This window comes from Hydra vulgaris, chromosome 10 (genome assembly GCF_038396675.1).
Source record: "Hydra vulgaris chromosome 10, alternate assembly HydraT2T_AEP".
In the NCBI taxonomy this organism is placed as follows: Eukaryota; Metazoa; Cnidaria; class Hydrozoa; order Anthoathecata; family Hydridae; genus Hydra; species Hydra vulgaris.
In genome coordinates this window covers 52,043,022-52,070,353 of record NC_088929.1, presented here as the reverse complement: position 1 = coordinate 52,070,353, position 27,332 = coordinate 52,043,022, and the positions used below count along the sequence as shown (strand labels likewise).

Here is a 27,332-nt window from a genome sequence, read left to right as displayed (position 1 = left end):
AAAATAAAAGGTTTAATATCACTTTTTCTTTTCGTTTTAAATTGTGAAGATATAAATTTAAGAAAAAGTTCCATAGCAGCAAAAGCTCTTGCAACAAGTTTAACTTTTTTTCCAAATAATTTTTAACCAATAATAGACTAATTATCTATGAGTTATTTTGAACTTAAATTAAGAAAATTTTCATACTTTTTATGTGACATTTCGCATAAAAACGGAAAGTTCAAAGTTCGCCTTGCACCTCCAAGAATATTTTTCCAAGATGGCTACGCTATCTCCGAAACGGTCTATTACCAATGGTGTTCTATCCGTATTTATGTTTGGATTTTACGGATGCAGCTTGATTTAATTAATGCGAAAGTGAAAGTAATGTGACAAAAAAAAAAAGTATGGCTTGTTCTTATCATAAACCATGCAAGTCTTTTCTAAAGGAAATCCAATCTGAAATTCAGGAAACTACATCAAATGAATCTATTAAAGATTTGTTGACTGTAAATAATGGCATTCTTTTATATTGGTCTGAAATTCAAAAATGCATTTATTCAATAAGTGTTTCAAAATTTATGCAGGAATTGACAAATAAACTTGGTGATGACGAGTACCAGGTTTTTTTATTAATCTTATTTATTGTTTATTGATTAAAAAATTTTATACCTAAAATTTTTTATTTGCTTAAGTCTGTAAGATAAGACTAACCTGAAATAAAAAAAGAAACAGAAAAATGATAAACTAAAAGTAATGAATAGTAAACAGGATAATTAAAATTTTTTTTTAGAAAAAAAGCTTTAATTTTATATATATACCTATAAGTATATATAAGTATACCTATAAAGAAAATCATATCATTATTAATGATATTAATCATGTCTTAATATACCAAAAATTATATTACTAAATCTCCTGCATATCTGTTCGATCTCCCTAAAATTTAAACCTTGAAACTAAACACCAAATCATCAGACAAATGTCAACTTGCTTGTGTTAACTTGCTTGTGTTAACTTAAAACATCAGTTGTCTCTGTCTCCATTTCCTTTATTTTTTAACGTTTCTGTGTGTTTGCTGTAATAATTCTTTTGTAAATTTAAAATTTTTAAATTTAGTTATATCAATTGGATTTACTTATGCTTACAAAAGAAATATTAAGTAATTTTCACTTATAGTAGAGCCTGGCACAGATCCTTAATCAACCTTTTTGCTTTGATTAGCAATTTCTTTGGTGTTAGCACATCTCTCAACCATTCTAATTGGTTGTTGATACTCAGGGATGCTACTTTTTGCTTTAATTCCCACTTATTTAATGTTTGGAGTTCTGAGGATGTAAATTGTATGCTGCTGTCACTAAGTACTAATTGCTGTATATCAAGTTAAGAAAAAATCATTTTCAGTTTCTTTACAACTATCAGAGAGATTGTTTTCAAATTTTTCAATTGTGAATATAGTAGTTGACCACTGATTCTCCATCATCTATCATCTTGATTATTCCATTTAAATAAATCTTAACATAGAATATTCTCGAAAGCACACAAGAAAGTGCTTGCCGAATGGTTATTGTTAGGTTGGTGTGTGAGATTTAAAAAATTTACCTTTTTAAATTAATTTTTAAATTTAAATAGAAATTATTTAAATTATATATATATATATATATATATATATATATATATATATATATATATATATATATATATATATATATATATATATACATATATATATATATATATATATATATAGTGCTTTCAAAAAAAATTGGCGCAGTAAAATTTTGTTGCTTAAAGCATATTTAAACTACTATAAAATAAAAACTAAAGAAGATATTGAACAAATTTTATTTTATTTGCAAGAAAAATCTTTTTTAAACAAATCTTGCATATTGGATGGCATACTAAAACATAAAGTTGTATATAAAAATGTTATCAAACATAATAACAAAAAATACCAGTAAAAAACTGCAATTTATAAAAAATTAAAGCAAAAAAAAAATAACAATCTAAAATAGTATATAAAATATCCCCCACGAGCTTTTTTGCAAGCAGCACGTCTTTTTTGCATTGGTTTTACAAGGTTGTTGCAGATTTCGTTGGAAACTTTTCATTAACTAAATCTTGTGAGCCATATTTTGGCTGTTAACAGCTGTTTTCTAACAGCTATATAGACACTTACTTTTTTCAACAGTAAAATATTTCTAACTGTATTTGACAAAATATATTTTTCACGGTTTTCGTTGAATGTGTTGGTAAGTTCATGATAGCTTAACATCGGATTGGCTCTTTTTTTGACGAAATATGAGACTATTTTCGTGTTCAGTACTTTTTTTTACCTTCTTGATCCTGCATGAAGTTGGATGCCACATGTTGTTTTAAATGTCATTAGAGTATAAGGCTCAATCTAATTTTTTAAAAGGTCCCAAACAAAATGTCTGATCAAGTCTTGTTTGGATTGAACAGTGTCTGATGAAGTATTTAAAATATAATTTTTACGGTTTTACTGAACTGGCTTATGCAATCGAAATCTTTGTCATGTTATTCAGTTTATTTAGTCTAGTGTTAGGGTATGTTAGTCTAGTGAAATTGTAGTTTCTTTTCTTATTATTTAGAATATTTCGTGGCAGATTTTTGTTTTTAAATAGAGTAGTTTCAATTTAATATTGTATTTTTTTTAGATAAACTTAAATTTTCAAGCCGTAACTGACAACGCTTATTTTTTTTTTTCTTTACCATTTGACAACTGCTGTTTTTATGTTTAAGCAATTTAAACGCAATATAAAAAATTGTTACGTTACGTATTACTTTTAATCATTGATCTTTTTTAAAGTTTTTATTTTATGTGAAGGCTCTAAGTAAAATAAAAAATTAATTATAATGATCATTTAAAATAGGCCCATTATGTGTAAATTAAATATTATATTGAAATTTTTTTTAATTGGAATGTATTTTATATGATAAATTTAAATGTTTCAAACTATTTTTCCATGTCTTTCTAAAAATCTTTTAAAAAATTATTTTTTTAAGTTATTTTAAATTATGAATAAGTTAAATTAAGTCTTCCCATGATTTGATTGCTTTATTTTTTTTTTTGTTTCTATTTTTTTTTTTTTGTTTCTATTTTTATAAAGTATTGTTTAAAAGTTTTTTTTTTAAACTTGACTTGGTTAAAAATTACGATTTTAAAAAGACTGTGTTATTTTTTAAAACTATTATTTTTTGCAACTTTTTGAAAAAGATGTTTATACAACTAAAAAAATATTATATTTTTTTCTTTTCAATAATTTAATTTCACTTTTCAATAATTTAAATAAAATTTGTTCTTTTACATGGCTGTTTAAACCAAGTTTTACGACTTCTTGCTATTTTTTAAAAATATTAACTTAAGGGGTGTTACCAAAACATTTACAACTCTTAAAATATTAAAGATAATTTTGTTTTGTAAAAAAACATCAATAAAATGTTTCATCTTACTAAATTTAATGTATTAGTAAAAAAACTTCTTTTAGTTTAAAATAAAGGCAACAAATAATGAACTTGGATGAATTTTGTTAATTTGATGTTACTTTTTATCAAAAAAAAAAAAAAATCAGATAATGTATTTCAGATATTATTAAATGTACTCATTGTTTGACTATTATAAAAACAAAAAAACTATATTTAATTATTAAAGGTTAACTAAAACAGACTTTATTAAAGTCTGAAAGCAAACTGCAATTTTTGCAAAATTATTAAAAATGTCATTAAAAGGGGTTTAAATGAGTATGTTTTTAAATCTAGAATTACTTGCTTTAGAAAATAACTTCACTAAGCTGATAAATTCATTGCATTACAAAATAAAGTTAGATTTCTATTTGGAATATTCAGTCTAAACATTTAAAGACAAGGTGCAAAAATGCATTTTAAGTAAGGTGCTCTTGTAGCCAACCTCCTACCATTATCACATCGTTGTAAAGTTGCTTCTCTTTCTCTTTTCCACAAATACTATAATGGACTCTAAAGAGCTAGCGTCTCTTGTGCCATCTACTAAAATTCATTCTCGTGTTACTCATCATTCAATTAAGTCTCATCCTTTTTCTGTGGCTGTTCCTAAATGCTCCAAAAACTCTTATTTCTCTAGTTTTTTTCCTCAAACATCAGTTCTTTGGAATTCGCTTCCTTTATCTTGCTTTCCTGATTCATATAATTTGCAATCTTTTATATTGTCTGTCAGTCGTTACCTTGTTCTACAATCTTCATCTTTTCTCTTCCAGTAACTTCCAAATCTAATAGTGTTTTTTTTTTTTTTTTTAAACATCTTCGCTTCCAACAAGGCTGCAAGCAGCCACTAATTAAAGTTGGAAGTTACTGAAAGAGAAAAGATGAAGATTGTAGAGCAAGATAACGATTGACGGACAACTTAAAAGATTGCAAATTATATGAATCAGGAAAGCAAGATAAAGGAAGCGAATTCCAAAGAGCTGATGTTCGAGGAAAAAAACTAGACGAATAAGCGTTTTTGGAGCACTTAGGAACAGTCACAGAAAAAGGATGACACTTAATTGAATGACGAGTAACACGAGAATGAATTATAGTAGATGGCACAAGAGAAGCTATTTCTTTAGAGCAGTGCCCATTATAGTATTTGTAGAAAAGAGAAAGAGAAGCAACATTACGACGATGTGATAATGGTTGGAGGTTGGCTGCGAGGGCAGTTCCAACAATGTTTACAATGCGTTTTTGCACCTTGTCTAAAAGAGAAAGGGCATCATTAGAAGATCCGCCCCAGATATGGCAACAGTATTCCATACAAGGCCGGATTTGAGATTTATAGAGATAGAGAATAGAATCTGAAGTAAGAAAGTGACGAGCTCGATAAAGAGATGCAACATTAGCAGATGCTAACTTTGCAACCGATTTGATATATGGTTTCCAAGAAAGATTGGAAGGAAGAGTTAATCCTAGAAGATGAAGAGTAGATGACTCATCGAGTACATCACCGTTCATAAATATAGGAAGATCTAAATTATTGCGATAACGATTGGCTGAAAGAATTGAGTTTTAACTGAATTAAAGTTCACCAGCCACTGTGAGCCCCATGCTGTAGCAGAAGTGAGATCCTTTTCAAGCTCAAATGCCCCCTCCAAGCAATCAGAGGGTGATGGTTTCTTATAACGACAAGAATAAATGGTAGTATCATCAGCAAACAATGCCACCTTAGATGTGAGAATATCTGGAAGATCATTAATTTAAATTAAAAAGAGTATAGGGCCAAGGATTGAACCTTGAGGAACCCCTGAAGTTACAGAATAAGAAGAAGAGTGTTGTCCATCGAGGACAACTTTTATGCTACAATTGGAAAGAAAGGATTCAATGATCTTAAAGATGTTGCCAGATACACCATAAGAAGAAAGCTTATGGAGAAGACCAGCATGCCAAACTTTATCAAAAGCTTTTGAAATGTCAAGAGCGATGGCCTTAACCTCTCCACCTTTATCTAATGCACGATAAAACCTGTCAGTTATTACTGTTAACAAATCAGCTGTAGAACGAGAAGATCGAAATCCATATTGATGGTCAGAAAGTAAGTTATTAGATTCAAGATGAGAAATTAAGTGTTTGTTAATTAAAGATTCAAAAACCTTGCTTATGATAGGAAGAAGACTTATGGGACTGTAGTTAGACGAATCAGATCGCTCTCCAGAATTTTTGAAGATAGGGATAACAGATGCCGCTTTCCAGCAGGCTGGAAAGCAAGACTCTGATAAGCACTTGTTGAATAGTTTTGAGAGTATAGATGAAAGCTCCGAAGAACACTTCTGCAAGACAATAACAGGTATGTTGTCAGCGCCACCAGCTGTAGAAGAGTCTAGGCAGGAAATCACTTTAGATACAGATGCTGGAGTGATATGAATGTCAAGCAATTGATCAACCTGTTTGTTGGTAATATCAGGTAGAGCGCAACTAGTGGAATCAAGAGATTAAATTGATGAAAAGTTTTTAGCAAACAATTTGGCTTTGTCTTTAGGTGAGGTGACGAAGTCTGAACCATACAAGAGAGGTGGAATTATGGATTTGCCCTTATTATTGATATTATTAAAGATTCTCCAGAAGTCACAAGAGCCTAATTTTTGAGATGAGATACCAGATTTCATGACCTGAGAATAGCGGGTTTTGGCGTTAGACAAAACCTTTTTACAATTGTTTCTAGCAGTAATAAACAGACGTCTGTTTTCTGGAGAATTGTTTTGCTGATAAATATGGAAGTAACGGTTTCGATTGGCAATCGCAGCAGCACAGTGTGAGGAAAACCATGGAGGAGAGTGAGGCTTGACCTGGAATCGTCGAGAGGGAATAAAAGATTCCATGCCAGCCTGAATCCACGAAGTTATGTAAGAAGCACATTTGTCGACAGGAAGACGAAAGATTTCTACCCAAGGACCATCATGAAGAAAATCACGGAAAGAATCCAAGTCTGCTTTACTGTAGTTGTAAGAGGTTCGATAATAGGGGGATTCAGGTGATGAAGAAGAATGAGATATTAGTTTTAGAGAGATCAAACTGTGATCAGAAGAACCTAAGGGTGAATGTGGAGAAACTGAGCACTGACTAGGATCAGAAACAAGACATAAGTCGAGTAGAGAAGGTGAAGGATTCGGGTTGTCTGGAAAGCGAGTTGGAAAGTTGACTATTTGAGTTAGGGATTGAGAAAGGCAAAAGTTGTGGGCTTTAATGCCTGCCGAATCACTGACACTAGAGTCAAGCCATTCAGAGTGGTGAGCATTAAAGTCACCAAAAACAACTATGTTAGCTGATGGATAAAGAGAGAGGGCTTGGTCAATATGATCAGAAATAATGTCAAAAAGTGTGCAGTCTTGAGATGAAGGAGAGCGATATAGAACAAAGAGAAAGGCAATAGAGTGAAGTGGTGCTAAACGAAAGCACATAAAAGAATAGTCTGTGGATTCAAACCTCGTTTCACGACAAATGGGTGAATTCTCACGAATGTAAATGCCCAGGCCAAGCATGTGACTATTGGAGTCTTTACGAATTAGAGAAAGATAACCATCAACACTAAGATCACAAGATGAGACAGCCGAACTCAAATTAGTCTCACAAAGAGCAAGTAGGTCTGGTGAACTTTGCAAGAGATAAGACTCAACAGAAGAAAAGTTACTTCGAAGACCACGAATATTAGTGAATGATAGGTTTAGAGAACTTGGTGATGATGATGGTTTTTTGTGTTTTATAGTTTTTGGTACTTTATTCATTTTTAAATTTGATTGAAGAACTTGAATCAAAGCATAGATGGTACTTAGAACACTGCTTAATAGCCCAAGCAATTGCCTCATTACTACTAATAAACCCTAAGCCGTAACAAAGGGCTCCAAATGTGGCCTCCGCAATGCACACCAAAAGTACAAACAGGGACACCATCCATGCTCAACATGGCACTGTTAAATACTTTGATATTTTTCAGCTTTTGATGGAATCAGCCTCTCTGAGAGCTACCACAGAGTTCGGGAAACCTGACTATTAGCCAGCCTCAGAACCATAAAACTGAGTTTTAGAGCTGTACCCTCATTAGGAGATAATAGAATGAGTTGCCTAGTCATAAAAACAGAGACACAAGCAAAACCCATGCATTGAGTCAAGAAGATCCAGCATTCAACATCCTAAACTGGAAACAATGTATTAAAATACATCTGCGCCAGCCTAATAAATAGGTTGCTTGCAGCCTTATTGGAAGGGAAGATGTTAAAAATAAAATAAAATAAATCTTTTACACCCCGTTTATACTAGATTCATACTTCATTCTAAACCAGAAGAACAATTGCTCAACTCACAATTGTGACAATAACTTTTACAAATTTTTAATTTATTGAACTAAAGTTTCACACCAATTTGATATGTATGAGAATTATATTCTATTCTTTAACCAGAGTAGATAACTTTTTAACAACTTATCTGCTGTTAGTTTAATAATTCAAAGAGAAAAATTCTGCGTAATTTTGTTTACTTTATACTTCGAAATTTGACTCGCCAAAAAATTGGTTAATAAATAGTTTGGGGTGTAACGCATAAAGGTTATGTCATTGAAATAAAATGTTATCACAAAGGTGGCTTTTGCTAGAGTTGACTTTTTAATTTTAATTAAGAGTTTTAATATAGATTTATTAGAATTCCTGTTTTGACCAACTACTTTGTGTGATTATTTAGAGTTGATTCTGCAGCGCTGACTGTTAATTATGACAAAGGATAAGACCGACTCCTGCACAACCGACCATTTTAAAAGACATCATTTACAGCCGATCAATCAATTATACATCTAAATTAAAAACTTATTCAATATTTTTTTCCAACTTATTAACCCTTTATAGTCCACAAGACAATAAGTTATTTTTAAACAATTCAAGTCCATGACTTTGAGTCAAAGGGGATACCATGACTTTGAGTCAAAGAAAATTGAATATCTTCTTTGCATCTGACTATTTCATGTTTCTAGTTATACAACAAAAATTACTTAAGTATATATATATTTTTGTCAATTAGCTCTTAATTAATTTATTTTTTAATAGTCAGTTGTATTAATTTTTTACTACTCATAGACAAAGTTGGTTCTATTAAGGTTAGTGTATCATTTATTCTGTCATAATGGTCAAACGCAGATAGTAGTCAGCCCTAGCATGTGACATGAACACAAATATATGCCTAAAACTAACAAGATTTGTTGTTAGTATGACATTTTTAAAGACATATTTGATACCATAGCTGACGGTACCTAAAATAATTTTTTTATTTTTATTTGCATTAAAGGTTGAAATTTCAATAACTTATGTTATCCATCATAACTATTATATTTTGCATTTAAAATCGATAAATTAAAAAATATAAATGCATTAAAAACAGTCTTTTTGTAAAAAAAATCATCAGGATGATGTAGGAATCAGATAGAATGGACATTTATGGCTAAGTGTTTCAAATTTCAACTATCAAGCACAAAGCTATGTTATCAAATTTTAGTTAGCCCACTCAGGTTTTCCGCAAAGTATGGAAAAACCAGAAAAGTGATTCTAAATCATTAAAAATATTTAAAAATAATTATTTTTGTTTCAATTAATGTAAATATTTATTTAACAAGGAAAGATGAATCGTTTATATTTTTTGGTTTGAAGATGTAAGCATTTATAGAAAAAAGATACTATTATTTTAAAGTTAGTAATTTTTTATACGTTTTATTTTTTTTAGCAAAAACACTTTTTTTTTTGATAAACTCATGGGGTCATGCTCGTTTTTATATAAAGTGAAACAGCCGTGTTAATTAAACAATCAATAGAAGTAATTTGCGAAAGCGTTTTGCCTAACGTTAATTAAATGCTTTAAAAGATAAGTTTCAAAGTAGTTTTTTTCATAAGCAATTAAAAACATAACAAAAGTAATTTTAACTTCAAGTTTTTTTATTTTTATTTTAAAGCTAATTTATTTTCTTTTTTGTATGTTTTGCTTATTCTTTAGCTTTTTTCATTTTTTTTTCCTAGTTTAAGTTTAGTTTAAAGTTTTTTTTTTAAGCCTATTTCTGAAATGTTTGAATCATTAAAACATCTAAAAAGTCATGTTCAAGTTGTAACAAAATAAAAAAATCATATGCATGGTCAGTAATAACGTTCGATCGCATGCCATTCCTGTGCAAGCTTTGTTTTGTAGAATTTAATTACCGTCGGTCAAAATGTCTGATTACTTTGTATATTGATTGGACAATCTGAGGTTTTAGCCGGACAATGTCAAATGTCTGACCATTAAATTGAGCCCTGGCGTATATCTGACACAATTCTTTGAAAATTTTAGTTTTCTTGCTATTTCTCTATTACTGATCATTGAGTCATCCTTCATACCTATTATTTACCACTTTGTTGCTTCGCTTCTTTTTGACCCATTTTTATGTATATTTACTTTTAGGTCATCTCAAATTATTTTTGATCATCATAAGTAATTTTATCCAACATTTTATGGGAAATTGTCAAACTAATATATAAATTAATAAAATTGTTATGAATAACAGTTGGGTTGATAAGAAAGTAGAATGGAAGTCGATTAAAAAGTTTATGCGCCTATTTTTTTTTACAATCTTTTCCAGTATGTTATTTGTATTCCTTTGAAAAAAAGTAAATTATTAAAAAAAACTATATAGGAACTTGTTATTTACATGTTAGTTGTACAGAAATAATTCTTTAGGAAATATGGATGGGATTTTATGATGTTTTGAAAAAGAAAATGTACTCAATTTTTTAATGCGCCTATTTTTTTTGAAAGCTCTATATATATGTCTGTGTATATATATATATATATATATATATATATATATATATACACACACACATTTATAAAGGTTTTACGAACATCTCATTCACCACTGTTTGACGTTTCTTCAATAAAATGTAGCGTTACTGGCTATCATGCATTAGTTTATGGACAACATGGTATTGGCTTGATTGAGTTACCACGAAAGTGGGGTGAAGCTGGAAACTACGAAGGTGGGAAAGCTGTCATCCATTGCAAGTATTTGATTTGTATTTTTTATTTCTTCATGTATTTTTTTTTTAGATTTTTCAGTGCCAGTTTAGTCCTAAAATGGTTTTTAACCTCTGGGTTAAATGTATCCACAATCCTAATAGAAACATTTTAATTAGAGAAATTAAAAAACGAGATCCTAAATTATCCATCTTTTTTTTGCTTGCTCTGTGCTAAAGAAGGTTATTATACTTATTTACTTATTTTATTTCTATTGAGAACATTAATCTGTCATCAGTGTTACAATTATCAATTTATTAAAATAAATTTATTTATTCATCAATAGTTTTTTTAACTACATATTTGGTATTTTATTTTTTAAGAAAAAGTTATCATAAATATCTGTGTATAGCATACACAGATATTTATGTTTTTAGGGTATAAAAAAGAGAATACATAAATTTTGTTATCAGCAATTTTTGTTCAAAAAATAATTGCAGTTATAGTTTTTATTCAGTTCAAAAGCAAAAGTGAATAATTGAAAAAAAAAAAAAAAAAAATTTTGTTTTGGTACATTTAATCAACTTTTTTTCTAAGGTTTATTTAAGATATGAACACAACTTGTTTCTGTACTTTTGGGATCCTTTTTGTAAGAATTTTGTCTTCATTATGAATAATAATAATGAAAATATAAAATATACAGTATCAAAATTGATAATTTTTGGTGTTTCTATATCTAAATGTTACTTGCCTACACCAAAAAAAAATTCTCAACATTATTAAAAATTTTGTGCAGGGAAAGCACTATTTTGGTTTATAAACAACTAGAGCACTGTTTTGGTTTATAAAAAACTAGATTTTTTTGAAAGTTACCTTAATATTTAATTAAAAAAATTAATTTATTTCAAATACTTCTCCATTTTCTTTGATACATATGAACTCTCTTGAATAAATCACAGCTGGTATGGGCAAGATTGTTCAGAATTTCATTTTAACACTGGAATTAAATAAGGGATATTCTCACACCATACTTGAACGGTTTTTGCTTTGTATGTCATGGCAAAATCTTGCTGAAAAGTATAAAAGACAAACATTCTGTCTGCATGAGGTTTCACATAAGACTTTAAAATGTCATTTAAGTAGAGCTGCTGGTTGGTTTTAACTCATCTATCAATAAGATTTAATGGGAGGTTTCCATTCTTAAAAAAGACAAAAAAAAGCAGTTAATTTTATAAAAAACCACTTTAACTTTTTAATGACTATTAAGTAAAAAAGTTTGTTACAAAAGTTTGAATATAAATTTTTTTTTTTAAATTTTAATTTACCTCCTCAAGGCAGAGAAGGCCACTACAGACAAAGAGGCTACTTAATTGTGGTTATAACCTTCTCTAAACTCTATAACTTTGAAACACAAACCTTGACGAACAAGGCTGCCGCACAGAGAAACAAGTTGAGTGCGGTACTACCAGGGACTTCATCCAGATCAAACTTGGAACCACTCACTTTTAAAGTGAGCGCTCTACCATTACACCACTACCGCAGTTTATTATGTTAGATATAAGTGCTATTTACTAATTATAAAAATACAAGTTGAATTAAAAACTAACAAAACCTAATCTTTATTAAGCTATTAATTATTTTATTGATTATTTTATTAAATATTTAGTAACTGAAAAAAAAATTGTTTATAGTTATCAACAAATCTTTTTTATAAACGAAGTTAATTGAATGAAATCTAAAAAAAAAAAATCCCTAAATATTTTATTGTAATGATTGATTTTTTGGTATGAAATGCTAATACTTCAAGTATTATTTAATTTAAATAAATTTAAATGCATAATCTAATTCTGACGAAAAATATGATTTAATTTTAAACTAATTAATAAAAATGTATAATTTTGTTCTGGAAAAAAAAATTGATTTTGATTTAAAAAAAAATTATTTAGTTCTGATTAAAATATTTAAGTTTAATAAAATTAAAGTTAATGCTTGATTTACTTAACTCGTTTAACTTAATTGTCAAATTCATTTAAAAATGTTACTAAATATTCTTCAATATTGGCTTGTGGCCTACGGTGACTAATGTGTGCATTCGATCAATTGAAATCCATTCTGTTTGTCTTACGTCTGGCTCTGATGTGCTAGCCCATAAGCACAAGGAGTGATTGTGTTTAGTTTTCTATTCGCCTGATTTGAAAGTAAATGAAAACATAACGAGACCATACGAGACGACCAAACGGTACATACTAATGCACTACACCATCACATCTGTATACATCAACAGTCTCTAAAATCAGTATATCAAATATTTGTTCTTTGTTGCATATGTTTTACACACAGAGTGACTAGAGCGTTAGTTGTTTCTCCCCATGCCTCCTTATCGTCTATTCTTCGTTTTTCTACTTCACAAAAGTCTTGCCACACATTTTATATTTTCTTATGAATTTTATTTTTTATTTAATGACACCATCTACAATCTGTTTTTATTTTCACTTCTCCCAGGTCTTCGTAACTGGGCGGCTCCATTGGTCACTTTTTGCGATCTTTGTGTTGCATAAACAATTAAAATTGTTCTTTGTGGCTGGTGAGCCCCGACTTCTTCCAATGTACACCACAATAACAAAACAGACATTAGGCTATCTTGCTGGATATGGTTATGGCGCTCAATAACCTAATGGTTATGCTGACACTCACACACACATTCATTCGGAAGCTCCACAATGCACGTGGGATCAGCACTCTCTGACTATGTGCTCGGATTTAAAATCTCACTCCATAGCACATCATTCCACACCAGCACGGGGCAGTAGCTCTTTTGGCTAAGAGTGATGGCTTGTGGCCTACGGTGACTAATGTGTGCATTCGATCAATTGAAATCCATTCTGTAGGTCATACGTCTGGCTTTTATTATGTGCTAGTCCATAAGCGCAAGGAGTGAGTGTGTTTAGCTTTCACCCGATTTGAAAGTGAATAAAAACGTAACAAGACCATACGAGACAACCAAACTGTACATACTAATGCACTACACCATCACATCTGTAGACATCAGCATTCTCTAAAATCAGTATATCAAATATTTGTTTTTTATCATATACTTTTGTTCATAATCTTTTTTTGACCTTGTCCTTGTATATTTATTCAGATTTGTGTTATAATGTGTGAATGAGACCGCATATTTGTGAGCATAACAGCACAATAATTTTCCACAAAAATACATATTAGCGTATTTTTTTAACAAAATTATTCTTGGTTGGAGTATACTGAACTGTACTATTAGATAAGTTTAGATATATCACGATCTCATTAGGTTTTTTGTTTTTATCTAGTTTTCTTGATCTGATGTTGCTAAGTTAGTTGGTTGTGGTTTGCACTATACAGTGTTCACTAATGTTCTTTTGGTCGTTTTGTCAACAATATTGTTTTTAAACGTTACATTTTTCAGTGGTTATAAGCTATTAGTAAAAAATCGCATTTATTGTCTCATTGTTTATTTTCTCACTATTTTCTGCCTACTGATTATATGTCTGTATTTTTTTATCTCTGGCTAATCATTTTTTAACTTATCTGAGTCTGTTTTTTGTGTCTTAGCTATTTTTCGACTTATCAGGCAAGATTTATATTTCTCATACTATTGGACTAACTACTTTTATACTAACCACAAACATTCTTAGTTTCGATGTTTATGAGTGGTATTTACTTGTTATATTTATAAGACACATTTCAGCCATAAAAGAAACGGTAAGTTACTCATAATTATTAATTACTAAATTCTGTTTGCTTTGTGTTATTTCTATACATTAAAATTGTTTATTTTAATACATGCGCATACATGCATGTGTACACGTTTGTCTCTTCTAGTGTAAGTGTACATGACATTTATATGTATTTACATATTTGTTTATATTTACACCACACGCATCCCTTACCACCCTCATGAGATCTCTTAGAATGTTGGAGCTGTATTAAAAACTGGAATAGGGATTGGGATTTTTGGCTTTTGTAGTGTATCCTATTATATTGCTATATTGACTAGCATGACGTAGAGTGCAGGCAGTGAGATTTGTTGCAAGGACACGCCCCTGGCGAGTGGCGTTAGTGCAGGTCTCGGGCTCTCTGAAACGTCATTGGTGATTGCAGTACATTCCTGAGGAGGGGGATCACCATTATCCACTACTTAATTCTGATTGGTTATCATGGCACCAACATTTTTTACCTTTTATACCCACGTATTATAGCGCTTTGTGAGCCTTATGTAATGAAGTTGTTACATTAACGACATTTATATACTTTTATCTCACACAGGTGATTATCAGTTTTCAATTTTTTATCTAGAGTTTAGGCCATAAATAGTACCACATTTATTAGCCTATTATTTCTTTTCATATTGCCTGTACTATCATTTTTTATCATTTTACTTAATATTTTGTTATCTACTTATTTTATTGTTTTTGTATGGTGCGATAATTTTAGCCATGGTTGCTGTTAATAAACCAGCAGATCTATATTGACTTGTTTACTCATAGACCATTGTTTTATCATTTGTTTAAGATGACTAGAGCGTGAGTTATTTTTCACCCTATCCCTGAGTCCTAATATTTTATTCCTCCTACAAAATAGTCTTTACATTCATTTATGATTCTCACCCAATGACATCATCTACAATTTACTTCTATTTTCACATCACTCAGGTCTACGGAACTGGACGGTTCCATTGAAACCGTCCAGTTTTTTGCGACCATTGTGTCGCATAAACAAACTAATAAAATTAAAGTTAATGCTTGGTTTATTTAACTCATTTAACTTAAATGTCAAATTTGTTTAAAAATATTACTAAATATTCTTCAATATTAAAACTTTATTTATTCTCAAAAAAAATTAGCTCATTTTTATCGCAATTATTTTTTTCAGTTTTTCTTCATAAACATTTTTTTTTTTTACTAAAAACTAAATTCCTTGTAAATGTGTTCCGAGGTTGCAACAAAATTTTTCAAAACATATGTTAAATTTTTTTTATAACATGTTAATGCGCTGCGTTTATTTTTTAATAAATGGTATATGCAGCAATATAATTTTAACAAATGTTGTTTAGAAAACTAATCTTTGCTTTCACATCAAAATTGCTTATTAAGTAATAGACTTAAAGTAAATAAATACTTATTTACTTTAAGTCTATTACTTAATAAGCACTTTATTCATTAAAATGTAATTTTTTTATTTATTATTACCTATTTTTTTTGAAGATAAAAAAACTTTTTTAGTTGTGAAGCCACAATTAGAAATTTTAGAAATAATAATTAAGTTCATTTACCTTCTCTACTCGACTTATGTTTTGTTTCTGGTTCTAGTCTATGCTCAGTTTCTCCACATTCACCTTTAGGTGCTTATGATCATGGTTTGATCACTCAATAGTCTTTCTCGATCATAAACAAGGTTTTTGAATCTTTAATTAACAAACACTTCTCTCATCTTGAAACTAAATTAACACATATCTCTCATCTTGAAACTAATAACTTTTTTTTTGATCATCAATATGGATTTCAGTCTTCTTGTACTACTACTGGTTTGTTAACAGTAATTACTGATAGGTTTTATCGTGCATTAAATAGATGTAAAGAAGCTAAGGTTATCACTCTTGATATTTCTATAGCCTTTGATAAAATTTGGTATGCTGGTTTTTTTCATAAAATTTTTTATGAAAAAGATCAGCATACCAAACTTTATCAAAGGCTATTGAAAACATCTTTAAGACTATTGAATCCTTTCTTACTAATCATAGTATACAAATTGTGCTCAATGGACAGCACTCTTCTTCGTTTCCTGTTAATTCAGGGGTTCCTCAAGGTTCTATTCTTGGCCCTATACTTTTTTAAATTTACATTAATGTTCTCCCCAAAATTCTCACATCTAAGGTGGCTTTGTTTGCTGAAGATGCTACCATTTATTCTTGTCTCGATAAGAAACCAACACTATCTGTTTGCTAGAAAGGGGTATTTGAGCTTGAAAAGCATTTTACTTCTGCTACAGCATAGGGCTCTCAGTGACTGGTGAACTTTAACTCATATAAAACTCAATTTTTCTCAGCTAATTATTATTGCAACAATCTAGATATAATTTTTATCCTATATTTATTAACAATAATGTACTTAATTAGTCATCTACCATTTGTCCTCTAGGATTAACTCTTACTTCCGATCTTTCTTAAAAACCATATATCAAATCCATTGCAAAATTAGCATCTGCTAAGGTTGCATCCCTTTATTGAGCTTGCCACTTTCTTACTCCGGATTCTATTATTTATCTCTATAAATCTAAAATCTACCCTTGTATGGAATACTGTTGCCAAATTTGGAGCGAATCTTTGAATGATCCCCTTTCTCTTTTAGCCAAGATGCAAAAATACATTGTAAATATTGTTGGACTTGCTCCTGTAGCAATTGTCACATCATTGTGATGTTGCTTCTCTTTCTCTTTTGTCTAAATACTATAATGGGCGTTGCTCTAAAGAGTTAGTGTCTCTTGTGCCAATCTAAAATATGCCCATTAATTACAGTCCCACCAATACCATCACAGGGGGATTTACCATGGTTGGTAGCAAAAAACATTCATTTAGCATTTAAATTAATGTTTCTAATGTGATGATAAAGTTTTTAAAGTTTGTACCACTCAGTCATCAGAAAAATACTTCACACATGATACATTGTAGATTTTCTTTGATATATTTAGTAAATTTTATCTACTAAAACTTATTTTTGCATCACTCAATATTTAATTATATCTCATCCTTATACTGTGACTGCTCCTAAGGGCTCCAAAAATTCTTATTCATCTGGTTTTTTCATTGCAAATTGGTTCATTGGAGTTTTTCTTCTTTATCTTGTTTTCCTAATTTATATAATTTACAATCTTTTAAGTTGTCTTTTAATCACTATCTTGCTTTATAAACTTTAACTTTTCTTTTCCAGTAACTTCCAACTTTGATAGTGGTTGCTTGCAGCTTTGTCAGAAGTGAAGATGTTTGAAAATAATTAAGTAAATAAATAAAAATTGAAAGAAAATATACATTCCCCAATAGTATCTCTACATTTATTTAACTGGATTTGCGGTAATAATTAATAATAAGGTAATAATTAATAAATAAAAAAATTATCGAAGTTTTATGACTTTTAATTCACATTTGACTAATGCATTAAGCATTTTTTATTTAAAACAAGGCCTGCATTGTCCCTTATGCATTTTGGTATCAAGAAGTAGCTCTTACATAGCATAGGATCTCTTGCAAACTTTTTTTATAACTTGATCCTATTGTTTGTTAAGAATCTCAATTTGAATTAAATTTTAGGCTAGAAATGGGTAAAAGAGAAAATGACGATGCGACATTGATAATAAAGACAACTCTTGTATACATTATCAATGTTGTAACAATGTTTTTTAATAAATAAAAGAAATACTTTGTTTTACTTGCGTTTCGTAAAGTTTTGAAATAAGATTATTTTAAAATAAGATTAATTTAAACAGATATTAACCATTTTTAATCCATTCTTTAAAAAGTTTTTCTTTAAAAATTACCAAAAAGAAAAGAAATTTTGCAATATTAAAATGGAAACTTGTTTTATGGCAATAGTTTTGAGTAAAACTTTTTCTTATAAGAGGTTTTAAAAAATCGTCTTGTAAAGAAATAAAGGCTGTATAAAAATTAAGAAAAAAATAAAACTTGAATAGTATTGAAATTAAGTACATAAAATCAAGTTCAAAAAAATGTTATTCAATAGTAATAATAAAGAGTTAATCCTTACAAGTAGTAAAAAATGCGTAATAATTTTACGTGATAATATCTTAACATTTCAATCAAATGCTACTCTCCAAAGGCCATCTAATTTAATAAAAGTATCTTGAAAAAAAAATACAGTCTTTGACAAATAAAGAAAAAGTTGTAAACTTAATGCCTGATGAAATTCATATTACTCAAGAAGTTAAATGCATAGATGAAAGGATTTTGGGTATTGTAAATTTCTTTTTCCTTCGTCTCTCTTGATAAAAGTAATCATCTTTGGTAGATATTAACTGCATTCAGTTACTATCTTGCAGAAGGCCTCCTAGACAAAAACTTGTAGGGGTTAGCAGTAATTTCTGTTGACTATCCTCGCACTTCTTTTTCATTTATTAGGCTGGCTTAGATGTAAATTGTGTCACAATCTTTTCTTCCTAGGTTGATGGATGCTGCATCTTCTTGGCTCTACTCATAGATTTTTCTTGTCCCTTTTTGATTGCCGCTATGCAACTGTTTCTGTTATCTCCTATGAGGGTACAGCTCTAAAACTCAGTTTAATGGTTCTAAGGCTTACTGGTAGTAAAGTTTCCTGAACTCTGTGGTAGTTCTCAAAGAGGCTGATTCCATCAACAACTACAAAATATCAGAGTATTAATAGTGTCATATTGCACATAGATGGTGTCTCTGTTAGTGCCTTTGGTGTTCATTGTGAGGCCACATAGGGAGCCCTAAGTTATGACTTAAAGTTAATTAGCAGGACCGAGACAACTGCATAGCTCATTACTTGGAACGCTATGCTCTATCTAGGAATGAGTCAAGTTTTCAACTTATACCATGCCCAAAGTAAGCAATAATATTAAACATAAAAAACCATCACTGGCACCTAGCTGTTTCAATATACCTTTCGCAAATATTAGTGGTCATCAAAGTAACTTTCCATCAATTGAATCTTAACTTTTGCAAAATTCACTAGACTAGTTTTTTCTGAGACTAATTTTAAATTTGTTCCTTCTATAGATCACATCATTAGTGGTTACTATCCTTTGATTCACAAAGACTGCAATAGTCATATGCTCGGCTTCGGCATGTACTTTTATCATGCATCAATTCACTTATTTGTCAAGAAATCAGGTCTGAATCCTCTGACCATTCTTTTATGTGCTTAGGCTTAGTACTTCTTCAATCTATCACTTTTAAAATTTTTCTTTATCACTTTTCAAATTTTTTTTATCATTCTCTTATCATAACCACTCTTCCAAAAATGTTGTTATTAGTGACATTTAGACTCATCACACTGTATGGCTTGGCTCTTACACCACTTCATTCATTAAGCATGCAAAGCATGTTTTTAAAATTTACATTTTAAATTAAAAGTAAAAAAACCAACTAATAGTGAAAATCACAGGTTTTTCAAGATTTTAGTTTAAACTACAGATGTATGTATCTTGAGGTTTAAATTAACACCCCAGGTGATACTAAAGCTTATAACTTTTATAACAGTAGCTTAGACCTATTCTGTATTTCTCAATCTCTTACTCATATAGTTAACTTTGTGACTTGTTTTCCAGATAACCCTAATCACTAATCACTTCCAGGTAGCCCTAATCATTAATAACTTCCAGATAAACCCTAATCACCTTTTTCTATAACTTAATCACTCATTGATGTTGATTACAAGGATGTGACAATGGTTTAAGTTTCATCTGAGTTAAAGTTCACCCGCTATTGAGAGCCCCATGCTGTAGCAAAAGTAATTTCTTTTTCAAGCTCAAATGCACCCTCAAAGCAATTGGAGAGTGTAGGCTTCTTATAAAGACGAGAATAAATGGTAGTATCATCAGCGAAAAATGCCACCTTTGTGAAAATTTCTGACCATTGTGAGATTTTCTGGAAGATTGTTAATGTAGATTTAAAAAAGTATAGGACTGATGATAGAACTTTGAGGAACCCTTAAAGTTACAAAAAATATAAAAAAATTAGTGCTGTCCATTAAGGACAACAAGGATTCAAATTTTGTGAAGGATTCAATAATTTTGAAGATAAATCTTTCTTCCATAAATCATCTCTTGTTCTATCAACCAAAACTCACTTTTGCTTGACTCATCATTCAGCAAAGTTGGATTTTTTCACTATATCTGCCCCTGCATGCTCTAAAAACTTTTACTTGTCTATTTTTTTATCCTTGCATTTTAAGCCTTTGGAACTCTCTCCCATCTTCATGTTTTCCTGACTCATACAACCTTCAACTTTTCTTCTGTCTTCTGTCAACCCTCTCCCTGCTCTTAAACTCTATTATTTGTTTTCTAGTAACTTAATAATGGTTGCTTGCAGCTTTGTTAGGATTGCATTAGATTATTAGATTAGATAAAAATTTCTTTTACCCTCTGAAGGATGTCACATTTCTGTCAGATAACTGTTCTAAAAGCATGGCTTATCAGCAGGTTTTTATCACTTTTTCAGTTATTTTTTTTTTATCGTTTGAAAAAATCTTTGTAGGATTTATCAGTTTTAATTTTTTAAAAAGTTTTAATTTAAATACTCTTTAAAATGTTTGAAAATGTTTTCAAACACTTTAAAACTAAAATCTTGAAAATGTTTCAACTAAAATCTTGAAAAACCTGTGATTTTCACTATTAGTTAGTTTTTTTACTTTTAACTTTAAAAACATGCTTTGCATGCATAACTTAATGAATGAAACATCTGCGTGTTATTAAGAATATTTTTTATTACTTACAGAGAGGTTTGTATTAATTGGCTGGTTGTTTGTTCGATTTTTAAGTTTGTTACTTTGATGAGAGGCATTTCCAAGTGTCTAATGGAAGTTTGTGTTAAGGTTAATGCATTTTGGGTCACCTTTTTTTTTAAGAACTTTGTTTTAAAATTTAATTTTTAGATCTTATTTTCTTACTTTCAAAATACCAAGTTATTGCAAAATAATATTTACACATACAATAAATATGTAAGTTAATATTGGGTTAAACTACAGTTTATCTGTTACACTACAGTTTGATGCAAAAAGTTAATATTGGGTTACACTACAATTTATCTGTTTTCAATTTGATTATTAGTACAATTAGGGTATGAACCAGGCGAGTTTTCTAATCTAAAAAGTTTTATTTTTATTACAGAATGTCTTTAGTGGATGAGTCTTATTATGTACATCATTCATCGTTGAAAATAATTCAATGTCATTGGTACAGTGGAAGTCCAAATGATGGTCATATTGTGGTATTGACTAATGACAATAGCATGAGGTTTATTAATAAAAGTTTTTTAATTATTTTTTATGTGTATTTAATTAAATTTGTATATATAATATCTACTATATAACATCTACTTAGCATAATATAATATCTACTTAGCATGTATAGATCAGCAAATGCTAGTTTTGGTTTCTTTATAGCATACAGCTTTTTTAAAAAGAAGAAAAAAAGGAAGAATTATCAAAGAAAAGATTGTTGCCCCATGCCAAACCCTTAGTTGATGTATATACCCTTTTGAGGCCGCAGACTATAATGTAATCATTGTATGTACTGAAATCCCCGGCAACTATTTTAGTGTGATGTCACAGTGCTTATCTAATCAAGCATTTGTAGTTGTGTGTATATATATATATGAGCAGCCATAGCGCAGTGGTTAGCGCACTTGCACTTACAAGAGATCCATGGTTCCATGCCACCTCTGGGCAAGTTTTATAATAACCATAAGGAAGAAGGCGTGAACTTCCTTTCAAATGCTCTTCCGTGGTGCTCTGTGATAAGACAAGAAGGACCTCTTGGGGCACCTAAAATAAAATATATATATATATATATATATATATATATATATATATATATATATATATATATATATATATATATATATATATATAGTTGATTGCTTTAATATTGTATTAAAATTCAAAATTCTTGATTATAAAAGAGTGGTCAATAGTTTAAAAATTTAATTTGAATTTCAAAATAGAGCATTATATAATTAAAATGAAGAAAAACAACAATTTACTTGAAGTTTCATGCCTTGTAGGTAATCTTCAGCCAAAAACTACAATTTCAAAAATTAAAAACAACCATTTAAAAAAATTACGATTATAACAGAACAAGTTCTGACATCTCTATAGCATGGTTAGATCTAATGAAAGGCTGCACTTGCACTTTAGTTAGTATATACTTTTTCTTAGTATTTAGGTTTGTTAGAACATTCTGTTGCTTGGTATACTATGTTGTTAGATAGACATTTGTTGCTCTATGGGCAGGCAGATTTATTAATGTGATTACAGCTTTTTGTTTTACTATATTCTTTTCATTATATAAAATATTTCTATTGTGCGAACCAATTATTGTTTTGATGTTTAACATTCAAGAAAAACTGATCTTAATTGAGTTTTTGTTAAATATTTTGCGCAGGCTGTGTTTAATAGGGAATTGTTGCTCAACTAGGGTTAGAAAGCGTTTACCGATTTTTGTAGTGACATTTTTACAAAATGGCAGGTTGTACCATATAATATTGCACTTGTGTTTTTTTCTTTAAATTGGTTTAGTGTTTGGTTGGTGCATGAGTGTACTATTGTATCCAGATTTTTTAAATACATCATCATAAGCAAGAATGGAATTCTTTAAAATAATTTAACTTGACAATGTGGCAGACAGTCTTAACTCAATGGGTTGTGAAATGTTAGGTGCATAATTAGAATCAACATGCATGTAATTAAGGGTATTATCCAGTTCACTGTCAAGTTTGAATGAATTGTCAGAAAGGTTTAGAGTTGCATCATGATAATCTTTAGGTTAAGAGATTATAGCTTCTTTAAGCAGCAACCATGATAGCATTTGTAAAAAGAGAAAGAGACTTAATTTTATGACGATGGAAATGAGGCTCAAGCTTGGCAGATAAAGCAGATCAAACTATATTTACAATGGGTTTTAGACCTTGTCTAGAAGAGCTGTCTGTTTTAAGCGATTGAAAAGAGAATACTTTTTGTCAAGACAGGATTTTAAAGTTGAATCATCAGTAAATAGAGCCACTTTAGATGTAAGATTCTCTGGAAGGTCATTAATGTAGATAAATAACAAAACAGGATCAAAGATATAACCTTGAGGTACCTCAGAAGTTATTGGAAATAAAGTAGATTATTGGCCTTCGAGAATGACTTTGATAAAGCTGTTTGAAAGAAATGATTTGATAATCTCAAAATCTTTCCTAGATACACCACATGAAGCAAGCTTATGGAGAAGACAATCACACCAATTCTTATGAATGGTTTAGTGTGATGGTGTAATGCTCAAATAAACCTTTTAGTCACAGCAGTTCAGCCATTGAGTGTGAAGTTCGAAAACCGTATTGATTGTCTGTTACTCAAGATGGTATGCTAGAAATTTGTTGATCAAAAACTCAAAGACTTTGGTAATAACAGATAAAAGACTGATTGGACAGTAGTTGGTCAGAATATTCTCCAGAGTTTTTAAAAATTTGAACCACAGATGCCATTTTCTAGAAGACAGGAAAACAAGATTTAGTTCAGCCCTTATTGAATAATTTAATTTAGTTGAATAGAAAGAGGTCTGGAGAATGCTTTTGTAAGGCTATGACATAAATATTGTCTAGACCACAAGCTGTAGATGAGTTTAATGGAAATATGACTTTAGCAATAAAAGCTGGAGTGATTTGAATATCCAACAATGGATTAACATGTTTTACTGGAATGAAAAGTGTTTAGCCATAAGATTCAAGTTAAAAGAAAAGTTCTTTGCAAATAGCTCAGCCTTTTCTTTGGGAGGTAATAAGATCAGTCCCATGAATGAGAGATGGAATGTTAGGCCTACCTTTGTTAATGACACTGTTGAAGATTTTCTAAAAGTCTTCACTTCTGATATAAGATGCAGTATTTAGTAAACTGTTAATAAGTTAGTTAAAAGTAAAGTTTTTAAAAAGTAATAATTTATTTTTGGTTCTTGCTGTATTTCTTATATATACTCTTCTTCTATGTACCTGAACAAATGTAACTTATAAAATAAACATAGCCTAAATAAATATTTACATGATTATTTTGCCTAGTTTAACTTCTATATATATTTTTTTTACATTTCGTTTATTTATGCATATTAAAACAATAGATAAGTTTTTAAATATTCAAATTGTTTTGATATTATGATGAAAAATTGCGATGATGAAAACTCAAACTTTATTTTTATATTTTATACATTTTTTAACTTGTAAATAATGAGCATATATTATATATTTGTAATTTAAGCTTTTGTAACAATGGTGTGCATTTTTAAATTGTTAATTACTTCATTAAAATAAAATAAACATTAATTACTTTATTAAAATACTGCCTAAAAATATCTATAGAGACATGCACTATGTCTAATGCTGCATCATAAAGCCTGATTTTATATATATATATATATATATATATATATATATATATATATATATATATATATATATATATATATATATATATATATATATATATATATATATATATATGTGTGTGTGTGTGTGTGTATATATATATGTATATATATATGTATATATGTAAAGTTTAGTATTTAGAAAATTCAAGTCTTATTAATTACTATTTTATGATAATTTGTTTTAGATTTTATGATACTTCTTACCCTGAACAACCAATTTTGAGAATTTCCTTGTTTAATATAGCTGGAAATCCAAATAAATCGTGTGGTAGTTATGCAAGTGCTTGTGGTGATGCTGCTGTTGACTTTGATATTGCTCTTCCTAAAATTGACAAAATAGGAAATGAAGTATATCCTATATATGTCATGCAAGAGAGTGGAGATGTGTGGGTACTAAATTGCAAGTTTACACAAAACAGGTTGCATGTTGAACATGAAGGTCCATTAATTATGAATCCCCCTTCTCAAGATAACTATGGTTGTGACTACAGCAGTTTACTTTGCATGGAAACAGTACCAACCACCATTATGATAGCATCGAAAAATGGCGTTATCCATCATTGTCTAGTTCTTGAAGATACCAATGATAATGTAAGATGATAGAATAGTTATACTTGTTTTTATTTTCGACTTTCGGTTTATTTAAATAGAAAGTCTCGAATCTAAATTAATAACAGTTATGTTTTGGCCAGCATAGTCTTTTGATTTTAACACAATAAAAATAATTTAGTTTATATTGGACAGAAAACTGACAGAAGATAAAAAAAAATCAAATTCTTCTTGTTGGTTAGAATGCTTTGCGTAATCAATTGTTAAAAAGACTTGTAGAAATTATCTCTTTTGATTTGTATAGAAATCTTCAAAAACAAAGTCAATTAAGTACTAATATAGTTAAAAACTTGAAAAATATTGTAATTTTTTATATACTATGATATTATATTTTCTTTTTAATATATTGAATGTAAATGTGTAATTTACATGTGATAGTATATCATATATACATTTTCATCAAAGTTGTATTATATTACTTTGTTATATCAAATAAGTTATTATTTAAATTTTTTGCTGCTTTTTTTATAAAATCACATTATTTATGCTTTTTTTTTGCTCTTAAAAAGTGTGTATATATATATATATATATATATATATATATATATATATATATATATATATATATATATATATATATATATATATATATATATATATATATATATATACATAAACTTCTTATGCCATTTCAGTTTGTTTTTTTTACAGTTAATTAAAACATACCTTATGTAGAAAAAAAAAAAGAAAAAAAAATTGCGTTAATTTAACCATCTATTTTTAACTTAAACAGAGACCCTTGATGTGAACTATGAACCCTGATGTGAACTATGCATCAACTTGTTTCTCCGCGCAGCGGCCTTGTTCGTCAAGGTTCGTGTTTCGGAGTTATAGAGTTGAGAGAGGGTTATAACCACAATTAAGTAGCCTCCTCATCTGTAGTGGCCTTCTAGGCCTTGGGGAGGTGAAATAAAAAAAAAAAAAAAAAAAAAAAAAAAAGAACAAAGGTGGACATATCCCTTATTGATCTTGCTATTAAAGCAAACTTAAATCCAGGTGTGCTAAACTTATGAGCAGCTTTTTTTTAACTTTTTTTTTATATACTAACTTTGATTAAAGATATTTAGTGACAGACATTTGTTTTTTTTAGTTGTTTGTCTCTTAATGTAATTAAAAAAGTCAAATAAATGTTTCGTTTTTTAAAAACCCTGAGCTTCTTTTTTTTTACTTTTATTTCATTTTTAAAGAAAAAAACGCAACTTAAATCTAATGTGTGCTAAATTTTTGAGCAGTATTGTATATATATATATATATATATATATATATATATATATATATATATATATATATATATATATATATATATATATATATATACACACCTAGTAAAAGCTTTGAATTTAATGCTAGTTTTAAAAAGCAGCTCTTAACCACTCATTGTCTTTAAAAATATCTTAACAGCTCTTTTTCTTTATATCATCTACCTTGATGTAAAAACTTGATGTAAAAAATTGACGTAAAAACTTTGATGTAAATTTGATTAAAGAAACTAATTAAATTTTATTATTTTCTAAATAAATATATTAAAAATAAAAATATTCCGAATATTTTAATTTTTAATTCTTTTACTGTTTACATTCATTGACTGACAAATAGGTAGAACATTTAAGGAGTTCTGCTACATCAACCTAAAAATTGGTAAAAAAACATATAGAAAATGAACTGAAATTCCTTATTCAAGTATTTGTCGAAAATGGCTAGAAACAATCTAATCTCATAAAAATCATAAAAGAAATAAAACGAAAGAACAAAAAATCACTAGTGACTACTAAAAACAATGAAAACATCACCAGTACGTATCCAACAATTTCATTACCTTGGGTACCAATATTGCCTCCCAAATTACGTAAGGTGTTTAGGAAGGCAGGATATAAAACGGTCTTCAAATCAAACCTGAACCTAGAAGCAATATTACCATCAAGAAATAAATCTAAGCTACAAATGAACAGCCACCCAGGAGTCTACCTTATTAAATGTCATTGTAACAAAAAGTATATAGGTGAAACAAAAATGCAAATAAAAACATGCATGCAGCAACACAAAAACAGTACAATAGGAAATAAAACAGAACG

The 27,332-nt window shown here is 29.2% G+C and overlaps 1 protein-coding gene across 2 annotated transcripts in view; it reads left to right on the top strand.

The window, feature by feature from the left end:
* The first annotated feature begins 213 nt into the window (after positions 1 to 213).
* LOC101240334 (nucleoporin 88) overlaps positions 214 to 27,332 on the top strand; it is a 69,315-nt gene continuing 42,196 nt past the window's right edge. The window contains exons 1-4 of one of the 2 annotated variants that reach the window (XM_065808309.1): positions 214 to 602; positions 10,346 to 10,515; positions 21,364 to 21,489; positions 24,837 to 25,242. In XM_065808309.1, the coding sequence (XP_065664381.1) occupies positions 387 to 602; positions 10,346 to 10,515; positions 21,364 to 21,489; positions 24,837 to 25,242 (918 nt within the window). In that variant the 5' untranslated portion in view covers positions 214 to 386. The remainder of the gene's footprint in view (positions 603 to 10,345; positions 10,516 to 21,363; positions 21,490 to 24,836; positions 25,243 to 27,332) is intronic. The other variant, XM_065808310.1, reaches the window with a different exon arrangement.